Source organism: Rhinatrema bivittatum, chromosome 6, assembly GCF_901001135.1.
Source record: "Rhinatrema bivittatum chromosome 6, aRhiBiv1.1, whole genome shotgun sequence".
Lineage (NCBI taxonomy): Eukaryota > Metazoa > Chordata > Amphibia > Gymnophiona > Rhinatrematidae > Rhinatrema > Rhinatrema bivittatum.
Genome location: NC_042620.1, coordinates 33,267,468 through 33,284,744, shown reverse-complemented (window position 1 = coordinate 33,284,744; position 17,277 = coordinate 33,267,468). Strand labels below are relative to the sequence as shown.

The following is a 17,277-nucleotide window of genomic DNA, read 5'->3' as shown; positions in this document are numbered from 1 at the left end:
CTATGAGGAAAGGCTCAGGAAGTTAGGGCTGTTCAGTTTGGAGAAGAGACGACTGAGAAGGGGATATGATAAAGGTCTACAAAATCATGAAAGGACTTGAAAGGTTAATGTAAATCAGTTATTTAGTCTCTCAGATAATAGAAGGACCAGGGGGCACTCCATGAAGTTAGCAAGTAGCTCATTTAAAACAAATTGAAGAAAATTATTTTTCTCTCAGCGCATAGTTAAGCTCTGGAATTCATTGCCAGAGGATGTGGTTACTGAAGTTAGTGTAACTGGGTTTAAAAATGGTTTGGATAAGTTCCTAGAGGAAAAATCCATAAACTGCTATTAATTAATAAACAATAGTAACTTGTGATTTATCTAATGTTTGGGTACTTGCCAGGTACTTGTGACTTGGTTTGGCCACTGTTGGAAACAGGATACTGGGCTTGATGGACCCTTAGTCTGACCCAGTATGGCAACTTCTTATGTTCTTGTGGGTACATGCTTTTTTTTCCCACACAGAACACATCACTAACTTTTGAAAGTAAACAGCTTTATTTTCATGTAGCCCCCTTTACTGTAGTGTGTGTCCATCCATATAGGTGGTTAGACTTGGGAGTTCAATAAGTGGCAGTCTCTTATTTTGCCTTCTATTTCAGAAAACAGGTCATGCTGTCCGAGCAATAGGGCGACTTTCCTCTATGGCGATGATTTCTGGTCTAAGTGGAAGGAAGTCCTCTGCAAGCTCACCTACCAGCCCTTTGAATTCAGAGAAGTCAGAAACAGAAGGTAACCATGGTATCCTACGATAAATCCTTAACTCTTATGTTGCTTTCCTTCTCAACAGATGTCAAGAATTCACTTTCATGATGGGCTTGGTGTCCATTAAGAAAGGCATAAGAGTGGCAACTCCAACCTTCTGTATCTTTAGGGGCAAAGAGACAGACTCTGGAACCCTGGGGCACAGACTCCCTGATTTTCTTCCTTCAAGGGAAAAGTTTGCTAGCTCTTATCAAGTTCTCTTTTTGCTCGGGCCTCCCCTCGCACATCTGGCTCGGTCAGGGGAAGAGTACAGGAATCTTCAGAGGGCAAGGAACTGCTTCGCCATTAGTTCCTATTTATTTCTCTTGCTTTCAGCTTCCCAGAGCAGTAATTATTCACTGATGCATCCCTTGCACAATATTCTGAAAGGGGCAATATCTGTTGGGGGGGGGGAGAATAACTGCAATGTGTGTTTCCTGTTGTTGTTGCTTAAGTAGACGTAATCTGTGCTGGAAGGTTGGTTGTCCCTGTCTTGCCCTACATACCAAGTCCAGTAGCTAGGTAGGATTTCTGTATGTGTAAAAGTCCTACTTGAGAGTAATCTTAAGATTATTCACTACGCACTGACGAGAAGGGTGGCTGTTCCCCTTTTCATAAACTACTCCTGTTGACACTCTTCTACCAATCCAGACGTCGCCTTCCTAGATCTAAGGAGCACATATAAACTTCTCACACTTTAAGCAAGGTCAACGGAGCCACCTAAGCTTTCACTCATGATCAGCTGCAGGGAGTCCCGTGGACCTTCTCTGTTTAAGTGGAGTTGTATGTGCTGGATTTTTAAACTTAAATCACAAAAGTGAGTGTAATTTGAGTCACGGGAGCTCCCCAAAATTTGACCTTTTTGTAGCCATATGAGCAAGCAGCCTTGGCTTAAAGTACTCCAATTCGAAATGGCTCTTTACTATAGAAGGGAAACTTACAAATCCCTAATAGGGGCACAGGCAGAAGGGTTTATCATTTGGCAGGATAACATTTCCTTCTAACATGAATATTCACATGCCGCCCTGCTCCCCTCCCCAAATAAGAACAAATGCATTTGTGACGCGCAGGTAGTGGGGAAAGTAGGCTGCAGGTTTTATTAAACAAAGATCAAATTTGCAATCCCAAAAGGTAATACCAAAAATTCACATATTTAAGGATCCTCAAAAATGAGCATCTTGCCCCTTTCTCCCCAGATCTGTCATTGTCCGTACCGCTATGATCAGCGCTAGAGAAAGTCACTTACAGCCACTGGCCTGAATCAAAGTCCACACTGGGGCAGGTTCAGCTGGGGTGCAGTGAGGAGCTCGCCGCTTGACTGATCCCAGGTGTAGGTAAGGAAGTGGCCCTGCTTGCTGGGGCACACACCCCACTCCCTCTTCCTATGTACAACTTTCAGCCAATGACCTTCCTAACCCTCCAATTCCAAGTGACGGATGGAACAGCTGACGTGAAGAAAAAGCTACTGGAGCAGTGGGAAAAAAAACAAAGGCTGTCGTAGACTCCTGCAGCCTCGTTTCAGCCCCCACCCAGGGGACTGATGTCACTGGCCCTGACTCTCAGGTTTGGCCAGGTGAGCTTGAGGCATGGCTCTGCCTACCCCCTCTGTCTCCCCGTCCCTCGGGCAATGGTGCTTTCCGCCAGCCTGAAGCCGAAACAAAGGAAGGATGCAGGGGAGGGTGAGGGAAGAGCTCACCGCCCACATCGGCCATGTAAAAGAGATACCCTAAATTATCCTAGGGCTCTTTTTATTAATGTGCAGCGGCTAGTTCCTGTCCCAACCTAGTCCTGGGCAGAGGGGCTGACAGGGAGGCTCCAGGGGTTCCCGCACAGGGAGGGAAATGATTTAACTTTTCAAGGCCCTTCGCGGTTTTTTTCTCAGCCGGACTCTTCTCATCAGCCCGATCCAGGAAGAAAAACACCGCGCTGACATCAAAACTGCTGTTCAGAATAAGAGCACTTTACTGGCACTGATGACAGGTAAATGAAGGTCCAAAAGAAGTGATCCAGTGCACCAAACAGCAACAGAAAGTCCAAAACCAGCGCAAAAATATCTCAGTTACTTTCAGCAGCAATAACAAGTGCCCTCTCAAAACCAGTCAGCTCTACAGGACAGGAACCCTCCTCTTCCACTAGGTCCTTCCAGTGCCTGCTTTGAAGGCAGCCTTCTCTTTTATCCTTCCAGCAGCTTCTCAGACTCTGGGAAGCCTCTGGCTGACTCTTGGGCAGCCATGAACTCCTTCAGACTCCTCCATCAGAGGGGCAGCTTCCTTTTTCCAAAACTCCCTTCTCAGTGAGCGCTTCTGCAGAACCTCCCCCAAGTCAGGTAATAAACTGCAAGTCCCTTCTTTACATCAGTCCTCTCGGGGGTCTCCTTGTTGAATCTCCAAGAGCCTTTACCTATCCCGGGCTCTCAGACCCTTTCACCGAACAGGAATTCTTCTTTCTGCAGACTCTCCTCGGTTGTGAGAAGGTCCCACTCCAGGTATTTCCCCGTGAAAGGAAAGACACGCGCCCCCCCCCCCCCCATACTAGCGCCATCCTGTGGGGGGAGGTAGCAGCCCTCAGACTGGCTTCTTTAGACTCCAACCCCCAAAATCCCACTGCATCACATGGGTGCAGCAGTTTGATTAAACCGAGGGCGTCTCCCACCAGGATACGTCGCACCTCCTGACGCTCCCCCACCTACGCTGACCTCACTAAGAGAGACCCCTGATCCTATGCTACTGGCACACCAGCTCTGTAAAAGTTAAGGGCAGCTCCTCTAGTAAGGGGCGCATTTGGGCACCCCTTACATTTATCATGTTTAGTAGTAGTATTTTGGCACTTATATAACACCCTAAATCAGGCTGATCCAACAATTTGCAACCAGGTGAAATGAGTTCATCTCTCAGAGAGCTTAGAATCTCAAGGGGGTACCTGAGGCAGTGGGAGGACAGAGGGCCTAATTCACTAACAGGTGAAAGTGCCCCTCTTACAATGGGAGATATATATAGAGTGTCAGATTGTCTCTCTGTCTCCCCCCCCCCCCCCCCATGTTCACCTATGTGCGAAAAGGCTCCACACATACACGCAGATGAGATATTTTAAATGATACAACATGTACTTGCACGCACAATGTAAAATGTATTTTTGCTCGTGTGCCCAATATGTGCGTTTATGGGCACATGCGCGCTCCTTTTAAAATTTACCTGTAAAGTTTTTCTCTCGTTCTGCATCCGTGGGAAAGGATCTTGATAAATGAGGCCCAAAACAACTTGCTCAAGGTCACAGCAAGTATCAGTGGCAGCAGTGGGATCTGAATCCACATCTCCTGGCTCCCAGTCCACTATTGTAACCAGCAGACCACTTGTGGTCGCCTGATGTTCCCTCTGCCCAAAAACTAAAATATACCTGGTTTTAGTTATGTCAGAAATGCTTTTAAGGAAGAGCATGACAGAGTTTCTGAGCTCTTTGTTTAATTATTATTTTATTTATTATTTCTGTATTATTTATATTCTGCTTTTCCAAACTAGTCTCAAGGTGGATTACAATCGCATTTATAATAAATTCTCATTACATTTTTGTCACGGTTCACAGTAACATAGTGACAAACACAAAGGTGAGGCACATATAGAAATGGCTAGAGGTACGATGGGGATTGTAATTACTCATCTTGGATTAGCAGAAAATGTGGTGTATGGATTAGACAACCAGGATAGCAAAAGTTGCAAAAGTGCAGATGTAAGTAATGCAAGGATCTAATTACTAACATTTTTTAACCCCTTAATATTTGTTAATTCAGTGTCAGCATGCTTGCATTAGCATGAATGGAACTTATTATGGTAACGCAGGGTTTGTTTTGTACAAATATTGTAGAGTTTTGTATTAAAATTCAAATGGTCTGCTTGAAATGCAAAATATGCTAATTAGCTCATGTACGTGCAGTGCAGTTTGCAGTGCCTGTCCCAGGCCCATCAAATAAAGCCCAGTTCCATCTTGCAATCTATATTTTTTAAAAACTGACAAGCCCCCCCCCCCCCCCCCTCCAGAGCCCATGGATAAGGAAGTGTATTAGGTGCCCTAGGCAAACCTTACAGCCTTGCACACACGCCACCCTGAACACCCCCCCCCCCCCCCCCACACACACACACACTAACTCCCAACCCTTTACAGACACACACAATAAAATTATGCATTTATTACAAATTTTACATTAAAAAAAACATTCAAGCATACAGTCTTCTGAGGCAAAAATATCATTTACAACCTGCATATTATATGTACAAGCACTGCTGTGGTGCCAACCAGAAAACTCTGCAAAACATACACTTGGTTGCTCCTATGGAATTAGACTTTTTGCAGTGTGTGTCGGGTGTGAGCTTGGCCTTCGGGAAGCCAGGAATGAACAGAATTACCATTACAGCTCAGACTCCTCTGTTTTCAGCTAAAAGGTCCCCAAATTTGGGGGTCCTCAATTTAGATCTGCAATTCATTCACCTAGATATAGGTGTCTAAGGGAGTGATTTACTAATCCGCGATATTTTATCGCACAAGGAATGTCATATCCCCGAGAGAATATCACGGCAGCTTCCCAGCAATATTTTATCTCGCAGAAAAACTCTGCGAGATAAAATATCACTGGTAGGGCCCAAAAAACATACAATGGCGGCTCAGTTCACACAGGGATGCCATTGGCGTAGAGGGCCAAAAGTCCCAAAAATCACCTCCCCCCCCCCCCCCCCCCCCCCCCCCCCCCCGGAGTCTTCCAAGATCTCTGCCGCCTATTGGAGCGACATTGACCCAATGTTAAAAAAAAATGTAAAAATCATCCTTAGACTCGTGCGATGACACCCTGCCCCCTTCCCCAAACACCTCCCGTTTTGTATACAGAACCCCTTCATCCAGATCAAACCCCTCTTCAAACCTCCCCCTAGGCAACCAACACTTAGCTCCCCCTTCCCAAAATGAAACACAATCCCTGGTGTCTAGTAAGCCCACCCCTCTTCTTAAATCCAAAAAGGACCTGGTGATCTATAGGGGGCTCACAGCCCCCCCCCCCATTACCTCATAGAGGAATCATTGGTGGTTGAATGGCGGCCCGGAGTGCCCCTTCATTCCGGACCAGTCAACCCCATTTTGGAAAATGGTGTCAACCAGACTTTGCCCCATCACGTGATAGAGGTAAAATCTGGTCAACGCCATTTTCCAAAATGGTGTCGACTGGCCCAGAGCTAGTGGGGGGGCCAGGGGCTAGTTTGATGTGGAAGCTCTAAGCTTCAACAGCAAGAGGAAATGTGGAAAAAAGGATTCACACTCACAAAGAGGGGAGTAGCTGGCTTGTTACGGCGGTTACTACCCCAAATCAAATAAGCCTGATACTTCACTTTCAATGCATATACAGCATAGTTCTCTGATTCAACGGCAGGGGAGAAGAAAAACTGATACTTCACACATCCAGAAAAGAGGGTTCGCACTCGCAAAGCAGGGAGTAGCTGGCTTGTTACGGCGGTTACTACCCCAAACCAAATGTGCCTGATACTTCACTTTCGATGCATATCCAGCATGGCTCTCTGCTTCAACGGCATGGGAGAAGAAAATCAACCAATAAGGGCTGTATAACAGTCTGGGTAAAACAAATAAACATGGGTGCAGATTGCTTATTGCGGCGGCTTCTACCCCTAACTAATCAAGCTAGATATTTCACTTGGATGCAGCTCCATCACTGCTCTCTACATTAAAGGTGGGGGTGGAAGGGAAATAGAACCAAGAGCTAAGAGAAACAGATAAGTATGAGAGAGAAAATTTGCGGGGCAGACTAGATGGGCCATTTGGTCTCCTTCTGCCGTCATTTCTATGTTTCTATGTTTCTATAATGAGGGGTTTTGTTATACAAAAGGGGAGGAGTTTGGGAAAGGGGTGGGGCATCATCGCATAACTCTAAGGACGATTTTATTAAACTTTAGGTCTGAGTTGCCTCGACAGGTGGCAGAGGAGTGGCTGGTGGTCTCAGAAGACCCCCAGGGCAAATTTTTTTACTTCGCTCCTGCAGGAAAATAACTACCCCTCCTTCAAATGCAATAAAATAATGAGGCTGATTTTTTTCAAAGTCAGCCTCCTTAATATATTTGCATTGAATTAGGTATGCATTAACTGCTTTGTAAGGATTTTCCAAATTCGTGCATTTTGGGGGTCTAAATATCACCACACTATGACTGTCTCCCACAATGAACAGCGTTCATCACACGTTAGAGCCTTATCGCAGCTTAGTAAATCTAGGCCTAAGTTAGGTGCTTAGTACTAAAAATCCATGCTAGGAGCCCAACTTTCTAACTTTATTTCCCTAATTCCACCTCCCTGCAGCTTCCCACTTTTTAGGAACCTTAGCTTACGATCCTAAATTTAGATGCTTTCAGAAGGGACAAAGTAGGCACCTGGCTCTTTAAGGGGCCTGTTTAACAAAATGCTATTTTATTATTTCTGTGTTTTCTCATTAATGTAGATGAATAAACTAAAAAAGAAAAGAATATCCCATTCTACAGAATTTACCGTGATAGTAGGCTGTGCAGTAACACTGCTATGAACACTCGTATTAGAATTCTGGGTTATCATTTCATCTTCTTGTGACTACCCGTCTTTGATTTATATTTACATTTGTTTATCGAGAAGTCGGTACACAGGTGCGGAGCGTGTGCTGGTTCCTTTCACATTCCTCTGTCAGTTTGTGGTTGGTCTGCAGTCCTGGTTATTGTTTTACTGCAAATAGTCATAGGACATAGCGTGCCTCACTGCCACATTATAATCCCTCTTTTGCTGTCCTCTTAGAAGATGTTGCTCATGTTTTCCTGGAGGAGGTTGACGAAGAAAGGGCCAATGTCAAACCCTACTTTACCAAGACGCTCCTCAATTTGGAAGTTGTGGAAGGAAGCGCGGCTAGATTTGACTGTAATATTGAAGGTATTGTACTGAGGTTCTGGCTTGTTTTCTGTCCACCTTTCCATTTCCTTCTTTCGTGTACAGGAGTCTGTAATTTCCAAAGACACCCAAGGCGGGCGGTGTCCAGAACGGGCGCTTACTTCCCTCACTGTGACATTCTGCATGGGAAATTGCCAGGGACTGAGGCAACAATCAGTTGCACCTCCTAGGGCTTCGGTGGAGATGGCAGCAGGACACCGAGGGAGCTCCCGACGCCAGCTTGGGAAACATTAGGCTGGCGTTGCAGCTGTGATTTTGACACACACATTTTTTCTTTTTCTTTTTGAACCTACAGATTCCTCCTGCTTCTTTGGGTTTGCAGCTCATTCGAAACCAGGGTTGGGATCTGACCCCCATAAACCTCTGTTTGCAACTTATGGGTCAGGGGCGTTTTCTGTGTATTTTGTCCAATCAACTGGACGCCAAGCAGCCCTTTCAGGACCCTGCAATCTGAGCACTAGATGTCACTGATAGTCATTCCCTTCCTCCCCGGGGACTGCGAGCAATTCATATTTTTAACAAAGTGCCTGTGAAGGAACAAATGTGAGACTATAGCCATAACAAATTGTGGATCAAAATTTCGAGCCTGTTATTGAAGTGGCAGATAGCCGGATAAGTACTGCTTATCCAGCTATCTGGTGGCCGCTGAATATCTGGGTAAAGTCAGCGGCCGCTAGATAAGCTGGGTGAGTCACTTATCCGGCTACCTTTTAACCGTAGAAAAAAGTCGGCTGGCAATTGGCAGATCGGGGCGGCACTGCTTAGCCGGATAAGTAGCGATATTGATACTTAGCTGGATAAGTTAACCGGCTAAGGGTAGGCCTTCTATTCAGCATGTCGGATAACACTAATTTATGCAGTCATTCTTATTTAACTGAAACTTCCAAATATTTGCAGAATTCCTCTTTCAGTTTGTGGTTGATCTGCAGTCATGGTTATTGTTTTATTGCAAATGATACTAGCCACAAATTGTTGGAATAGTCATAGGACATAGCATGCCTCACTGTTGGATATACCCTGCCACATTATAATCACTCTTTTGGTGCCCTCTTAGCAGATGTTGCTCATGTTTTCCTGGTGGAAGTTGACACACACTGCGACTGACATTTGACATTTTTTTTCTTTTTCTTTTTCACCCTACACTTATCCAGCTAAGAAACGTTTTGTGCATGGATATTCAGCGGCATGGTCATGTCGCTAAATTCCCTTGTAACCAGTCAGATAAATGTTATCCAGCTAAGTTACTTAGCCAGCTGCCTGCTGAATATCCACCCCCATTATATATAAGAGCAGAAAAGCTGCAAAATTGTACTGTATGTCTAAATACACAAACCCAAAGTAAGGTAACAGAGAAAGACTGCTCCTCTCACTGATCATGTGTGAAAAGCAGTTTCCGGAAAGGCAACGCAGCCGAGCTATGCAATCAGTAATTCTGGAAACCCCTCCCATCAGACGAGAAAATAACCATTATCGCTTCCGTTTTAAGGAAGGGCAAATGGCTACTTCCGCATGTCAAAAAGACTTTGGGAAAGCTACCCGCGTGGTGCCGCAGAGCGCACGCTTTTCCTCGCACATTCTCCCTGGGGCAGGGGAGGCAGCAACAAGCGCAGTGCCGCATTCTCAGAAATACATGCGTTCTTTTTTTTATTTTTTGTCCAGGAAAAATGTCCTCAGAAATGTAGGTGCAAATTCCTGCGGTTCGTGTGCCTTGGGCAATTTTCAAAGGGAAAGTTATCAGTGAGAACCAGTGCAAAACCCCTGGACTCTGGCACCCCCAGCTTACTAGAATACTACTCATCATAAATAACGGGATTTGAGAGCGCTGCAGTGTAGTGTACACCAGGTCCCTTGGAAAGGTGAACTGCATGCAGTGCCCAGAATTATCCAAGGTATTCTTTACATTGCGTGTGTGCGCTCAGTCCTCCTTCCTTTCTCTTCCCCCTTGTCCCCCTCCCACTCAGTGCTGAGTTCTTCCTTTCCTTACTCGCTTAATTGAACCTTCCCTCAATGCGTCCCCCCACCGAACCTCAATCAGCCCTTTCCGGTTCCTCCCAGCAACTCTCCTCAGCCTCGGTCATCCCTTCTTAGCCCAACATAGCCTGAATTTTGCGCCTCCCCACCCCAGCCTCAGTTTGTCTCAACCCCTCAGCAGCTCATTCCCTTATCACAGCAGAAGAAGTTGGCAACCCCCTACCCCCAGTCTCGATTCCCCTATTTGTATGTATTATTTTTATTGTATTGTATACTAGTGAAAAGTGCCCAGTGTTGCTTGGGTAGTCTGGTTTATAACAGCCTGTGGGACATGGGGGGCTTTGCCTGTGTGTGTGTGTGTTTGGGGAAGCCTGTATGTGAGGGGGCCTGAGCCTGTACCTGTGTGTGCATGGCTATGTCTGTGCCTGCCTCTGTGTGTGTGTGTGTGTGTATGCATGTGCAAGTGTGTATGTGAGCCTATGCACTTGCACAACCTTGTGTGCACTTTGTGCTTATATGTGCTTCTGCATACTAGTGTGAACTTGCATGCACGTGCTTGTGCACTAGTGTCAGCTTGTGCATGCTTCTACGTTCGTGTGCAAGCTTGCATGCGCACCTCTGTGCACTTGTGTGTACACCTATGTGTGTGCCTGTGCCTGCCTGTCCCTATGCATGGGAGTGTGAGAGACAGGGCTTCGCAGACAGAACATATTCGTGAACATTAACCGGTATTCCTCGGGTTGCCTGTGTGTGTGTGTGCGCACCTGTGCATGTGTGCCTCTGCTCTTCTGTGGGTGCCTCTACCTGTGGGGGTGTGTACCTGTGTGTGTGGGAGGGGGGTGTGCTTTTGTGTGTGTGTGTCTGTGTGTGTTTGTGTGTCAGCCTGTGTGCATATCTGTGCCCGTATGTGCATGCGCCTGTATGCATGTATGTGTGCCTCCGTGGGTTTGTGACTGCTTTCCTGACAGAGCATATTGTCTTTGCGCATTGCAGTTTCCACTGTTTTGTGCACCACCTGGTGGCCACAGAGAGACATGACCAACCGACCCACACAAACCTGTAAAGTCTGGACTAGCGGTGGGAGCAAGGAAGGAGAAGACCTAATTGCCAGCTGCCATCCCAGAACAGTTAATCACTGCTTCAGAGTGGGGCTCAACGCCCCCTGGAGCTTTCAAGGTCTACCCCCTTGCCCTTGACTCCAGGGGACCCTCTCTGAAATTGTAGCTTGGGGGCCCTTATTGAACTTAATGGAAACATGTGCTATAAACAAGCAAACCTTCGACGTGCCTTTCCTGTCGTTCACCCCACGTGCCTTCTACCCATGTTAAACCATCCTGAGCCCCAGTGTCTGTATCTGATTTTCCGTTGTCCCAGGGACACTTTCAGTCAGAGGCTGCAGTAGGGAGCTCAGGCAGCTGGAAGCTCTTTCGTTGGTTGAACTGAACACCCACCCTATAATTCATCATTAGCAAAACCCAAGCTCAACAGAACCCAAAGTGACTAAAACCTGACAGATTCTAAAGGGTTCAACTTATGTCCAAGCGAGTTTAAGCTTACAGAGTGTAAATGTGAAGTTTATTTAATCTTCCTGGAAATTTATTTCATGGAGGCTCAAAGAAGAGTTTTTATGTCAAGTTACTGAGGCCAGATGACTGTGTCTGCACATTTCTAACTTAGCACTCTGTACACTTTGAGGAGTGACATGCAGGTGGAATTTGTTTGGCAGCTGGAATAAACATTGTACAAGTTTCATTTAGGCTGTGACTTTAATTTCTAACAACCAAGGCTTGCTATACATAGGGGCCAACTAAATGTGCCATTATTGTATAGCTTTGTGAAATACGTTATCCGACAGGAATCAGAATCATGGTTTAGGCCCTGCATTATGTGATCTGCAACACCAAACATTTTGTTTTGGGGTTTTTTTGTTTGTTTGCTTTTTTTTTTTGGAGAGGCATTTTATTCCAAGTTTCCTTTTGTTTAATGTTTATTTCTGTTTGATTTGTTTGCTGAACCAAAATAAACATGAAAAAACCTCCCAAAACAAGCAAAAGAAAAATGAAATGGAGCCTCTCCTCTAATCTAATCTTACATTCAGAGGTGACTTCTAAAAGAGTAGCTTGCATTAAAAGGTCCATATATGTGAGTACAACTCTTATTTTAAAAGTGGCAAATTCAGTGCGCATATGCGCCTGCGTGAGCAGCAGAACGCTCCTAAAAAAAAGGGTGGATTTGGGGCAGGTCAGGGGCGTTCCAGGGCGGGGCCAACATTTACGCTCACAAATCTCGATTTTAAAACCGCTGAACGCAGCGCACGTCGGGCTGTTACCTGCGCATATTTACTTCTGCTCTTTATCAGGTGTAAGACAGAATAAAACTCATTACAGCCAGAAACTGACCGGGTGAGGGGTCTGGGTACACTGGGGGGAGTGCAGGCTGAAGAACCAGAGAGGTCTGGATGACCTAGAGATAGACTGGGCAAACTGGTGGATTAAGGGGGTCAAACTGGCTATTTCCTTTGTGCACACATGTTAAATCTAAATAAATAAAAATGTGCTCACTTGCCCGTGTAAAAGCCGACAAGTCATAAGGAAAGATACGCGAATAACATTTCCTCATGTAAACGCTTAAAATTAGGAGCACAAATACGTACGCAAGGAGTATTTTATATTATATGCACACACTTGCACAGACAATTTAAAATTACAGCACGTGTGTGCTCGCACCCACATTGCACATATATAGACGTGCGCATGCTCGTTTTAAAGTTACCGTCTTCCTGTATACCCCTTTTTTTTTAATCCCATCAGACTGCCCAAAGCAGTTTACATTAAACGGATAACATTATATAATTACAAATTAAATATAACATAGCCAGGCTGGCCTGATGGCCCAGTCACATGGAAGGTCCCTGGTTTGATCCCTGGGTGTGGGCTTTCAGTCCTGGGATGGGTTGGAGTTAGGGATGCTGTGGGGGAGGGAAGGAAAAGATGACTCGTTTTAGCTGGTTTGTGGGCTTCTAGAAAGAGGCCTGGTGCATGGCCCTGGCCTAGGATCATGGCTGCCATGACCGCACTAAATACAAGTTGGGAGGAGAAGCAAAAGAAGGGAAGAATAATCTCTGGACATTTACTCATGGTGGAGAAAGCTCGCTGCCCCAAATCCCAGCCCTGGTTCCAGCTGAGCTAGCAAGTACAAAGGAACAGGAGGAGTTAGCCGTTCCTGCCATCTCTTTTGTTGGTTTCTTGAAAACATATCCCAACCTATAAAGTTTCCCATTTTCTCCTGAAGCAATACAACTGTAACAACTCTGTACTGCAATATGGAAAAACCATTAAACAGATCAAAACATTTAAAGGCATCCTGGAAGAACACATATAGCTAAACTCTGAAAAATTACTTTTATAGTGTAGGAATGCAAATAATTTCTTACTCGTACGCTAGTTTTGCCTTTGTTCCCTCCATAATATCAAAGAAAGAAAAAAAAAAACAAATGCTAATTAAGGATAATTTTCCAAGCCTACTGCAGCAAGCTGTAACTCTTCTTTCACCGTGTTGCAGGTTATCCCGACCCCGAGGTGATCTGGTACAAAGACGATCAGCCAATCAAGGAGTCCCGTCACTTCCAGATTGACTATGACGAAGATGGGAACTGTGCTCTCACCATTTCGGAGGTGTGTGGGGACGATGACGCCAAGTACACTTGCAAGGCTGTTAACAGCCTAGGGGACGCAACTTGCACTGCAGAGCTCATTGTGGAGGTAATGGGGAAAAGCGATGAAGAGGAGGAGGAGGAGGAAGAGGAAGAGGAAGAGGAGTGAAATGTCTGCAAAGAGGAAAAATCTCCAACGTGGCATCCAAGGGAACTGTTTCCTTATGGCCGCATGAAGCAACTTAAGTGCACCTACAGTGATGGGCTCCTTGTGTAGGCCTTTGGCAGAAAGCACTTCCTTCAGCGGGCCCAGCTGATATCTGATTCCTAGATTTTCAGGGCATTACTCTGGATTACCAGGCACTTTGGAAGTTGCTCTCACCACCAGATTTAATTTAAGCAAACCATCTCTTGGGGTCCCCAGCCCAGGGTGTTTTTAAAGAGAACACTTGATCCACAATGTAATTAGTTTTAAAGCAGATCATTTTTGTGAGATTGTTGGCAGAATTCATGATACATGCATCAGGCCACTGCAGGTCAAAAGGGGGTCCTTGCCAGCCTTATGGTTAGGGCAGCCTGTGATTCCATCCGTACAGAAAGCGTCTAACAGATGACCTAAGCAATTCTGTAGATTTCTCATGTGAATTTCCTTACACATTCTTCTCTGTACGTAGTTCCTAAATCACTGCTGAAGACCGATCCAAACGTTCCATGGTTTTATCAGAACTATTATGGATGTTTTCTTATTAACTGCTGTTCTGTTTTCTCCCTGCTTCTGCTCCCATATTCCAGGTACATTTATACCTTAATTCTGTTCTTCCCAAACATACATATGCTATCTGTATGTAAAGTGCCCATCTTTTTTTTTTCAGGGGTGTAGAGCCCCAGGCATCTAACTAGAAAATGCCCCCTCAATCGGCCTACCTATGTCCTTACACTAAGCAAAAGGGCCCTGCATCCTGCTGTAGGCAGTGACTCAGTGTGAATCCAGTTTGGTGAAAGGTCTTTTTATCCTCTGCCTTTATTCCCCTTTCCACAAAGCTTTCATCATCCGCAGAGCCCTTAGTCTCACCATGACATGAAAGATAGTGCTTAGCAGCTAGAGAACAATGCATTCTGCTAGTCCCCTGCGCGGGGAGCATCAGCTGAAGCCTGGGAAGAGGCAATGCACGGCGAAAGACTGAAGTGGAGCTCTGTACCCACTGCTTCACTCCCCTCTCTGCCCAAAAAAGTAACTGAAAACATACAAACCTACCGAGGTACAAGCTTATTTCATTCTTTATGTAGTGATGTGTGGCCTATCAGTTCTGAATGTTCAATGACAAGTTGAAGAGAGTACGTGTGTGTGTGTATATAGAGGTGTTTGTATATGGACAGATAACTCTACGGAGCTGCAAGAAACTCTGATAAAAGTCCTTAGGGAGGATCACTGGACTTCAGGTACTAGTTATTTAATTTTCAGACTGAAAACAAACTTGTATCATCAGTTTAAGTCCTCATAGACATCACTGTTTCTTTAAAATGCTTGCTTTAAGCGCTAATATACTTTAGTGTGTAATAATCAGAAACATTTCATCTAGGACTTTTCTGCTAGCCCAAATTTCGTGTTCGAAACATCTGGGGTTTGTACTCCTAATAGTTGCTATTGGCTGACTGCTTTGGAGATGGGACTTAAAACTGAAAATAAATATCCAGAAAACTTGCAGATATCTGATCATCCTGCTCTAATCCCCCTGTGGTTTGTACGTGGGCTGATCGATGGCTACGGGTCAGTGCATTGACCTCATAAGGACAGTTGTCTATACGAATGTGTGTTTGTGTGTGTAAATCCAGATTGTCAAAATGTTAAGTTCTCCATTTCCTGTTTCTATAGAAATTTAAAAAAAAAAAAAGATTTCAACTGCTGTTTAGCTAGAGATGGCCATGGGTTTACATCTTTTTCAAACATCCTTGCATACATCATGTGTGCTCCACATTCTGGAGTTCATTTTCGATTTGCATCAGTAAGACCTCTGATCATAGGGCCCTGTTTCCCAACGAGCTGAGCATTTTCTCTTCACGGTTATCATTTTGCGCTGGAATTGAGCAAATTCAAAACGTGTGTCAGTTCCCACAGCAAACAACTGTGGCTTTGCTGTACGTTCTGCTCGAAGGCTCACCCTCTTCTCACTGTGCCCCTCTCTCCACTGTCCCCTTCACTCACCCCTCTCTTTTCCATTTGTGTAATTTACTGGCTAATCTCTACAGGCCTTTCAAAACTCAGGCCAAAACCTTACAAAGAGGCAAATCACAAAATTAAGAGAGATGTGAAACATATTTCCCCAAAAAATCCTTTTTTCTCAAATGGAGATAGTGCGCCAAAAGGTAAAGTGGAATTGTAGGTGTGCCTAGGTTTGCACAGACATGCCCCTAACCAGTGTGCCAGCGAGCCTACTGCGTCTGCCAGCATAAGGAGGGTAGGAGCTATGGAAAATCCAGACATGGTACAGATTGACCACAGGAATGTGCAGCACCAAAGGCACCAGGGATACTGCAAAACCAAATGTAAAAGGGTGAAGCCGCCCTTGGAAAAAGAACCGCAATCTCTTCGCATCAGAGATAAAGTGATTAATGCAAATGTGATCAATGCACATGGACTTTGCTCTACTTCCACAAAACTAGCACTTTTGAATTTGTCCTTTGCGCGTGGGTGATATCAGATGTCATAAGCTGATATGCACATGGAGATCTAAAGAAAGCACATTTCCAGCTCCTGCATATCATTCCAGATATACACACATATCAATTTTTTTTTTTGTCCTTTTCCACGTTTTGTGTGTGTGAAGACCATTTTAAATTCCAAGGCAGTACCTATAAGAAAAATTAGTACCGACTTGGGTTTGGCAAACAAATTAATAATAAGTGTTTGTTTATTCAGTCATTTCACTATCAACTTTAGGATATTTGATATTACCTAGTCTTATGCATCTTGTATGATTTGCTGTCTCAAAGCAACATATCATTCTGACTAGCACGGTGGATCACACGACGGCTTTATTTAGCCACTTTGCTTTTTTGTTGCTTGGTTCAAATTGTCAGCATGTCTTATTTTTAATGGGTAAAGAAAAAAACCCCAAACTTTTCTTTTACTATCCACAGTATTGACACAAGCTCCTTACAAAGGAAGGTTTTGAAACTGACAAGAGTGTACAGAGTTTTTCTCACCACTACCAATCGTGCTTAAGCAAAAGTATTGTTGGAGTTGTTGTTTTTTTTTTTTTAATTTGTACCTTAACAAAAATATGTTATCAGTGTCCCAGTCTGTTAAACTGTCAGGAATGCAAGAAATGAGAATATTACAAGCTCTAGTAACTCACTCTTTCTGAATAAATACTACCACAAAGCAACACTGTTTGTATAATCCATTGCAGATTCAAGTTTGATTCAGAATAAGAAAAAGCAAACATAATTTTCAAGTTTGTTTGAAAATGCCTGTGTCTGTGGTCTTCGGAAGCATGCACTGCGTGGTGAAATTGTTCTGATGCTTGTATGAGGACTGGTTTATGGTAAGGTCTGTCTACCACAATGCTCCCTGATCCTGAAATGTTCACGTTAAACACCCCCCCAGCTGTCTTTTAATTGCTAAATTTGTAGGCTATAGTAGTGCCAGTTCAGGGTTTCAAAACTCATTCCTGAAAGGGGTTTTGAAAATGTATATCAGGCATGTTCCTGCACAAAAGAGGTCGATATTCAGCACAAGTTAGCTGGATAAACTTAACCGTGCTGCTAACTTTGGAACAGCCAAATAGCAGTCCTAGACTTATCCAGCTAATCGAGCTGACTAACACTATCAGCACTTATATTTTTCTTTGTTTAAATGTATTAATCGCTTATGCGGGGAGGCACTAAGCCATGTACACATGAGTACCTGTACA

At 44.5% G+C, this 17,277-nt stretch overlaps 1 protein-coding gene across 3 annotated transcripts in view; it reads left to right on the top strand.

Annotated features, from left to right (window-relative positions):
• MYLK (myosin light chain kinase) overlaps positions 1-16,751 on the top strand; it is a 741,434-nt gene extending 724,683 nt beyond the window's left edge. For 2 of the 3 annotated variants that reach the window (XM_029605226.1, XM_029605227.1), the window contains 3 exons: positions 645-774; positions 7,591-7,722; positions 13,273-16,751. In XM_029605226.1, coding sequence (XP_029461086.1) covers positions 645-774; positions 7,591-7,722; positions 13,273-13,532 — 522 coding nt within the window. In that variant the 3' untranslated portion in view covers positions 13,533-16,751. The remainder of the gene's footprint in view (positions 1-644; positions 775-7,590; positions 7,723-13,272) is intronic. The other variant, XM_029605228.1, reaches the window with a different exon arrangement.
• The last annotated feature ends 526 nt before the right edge of the window (positions 16,752-17,277 follow it).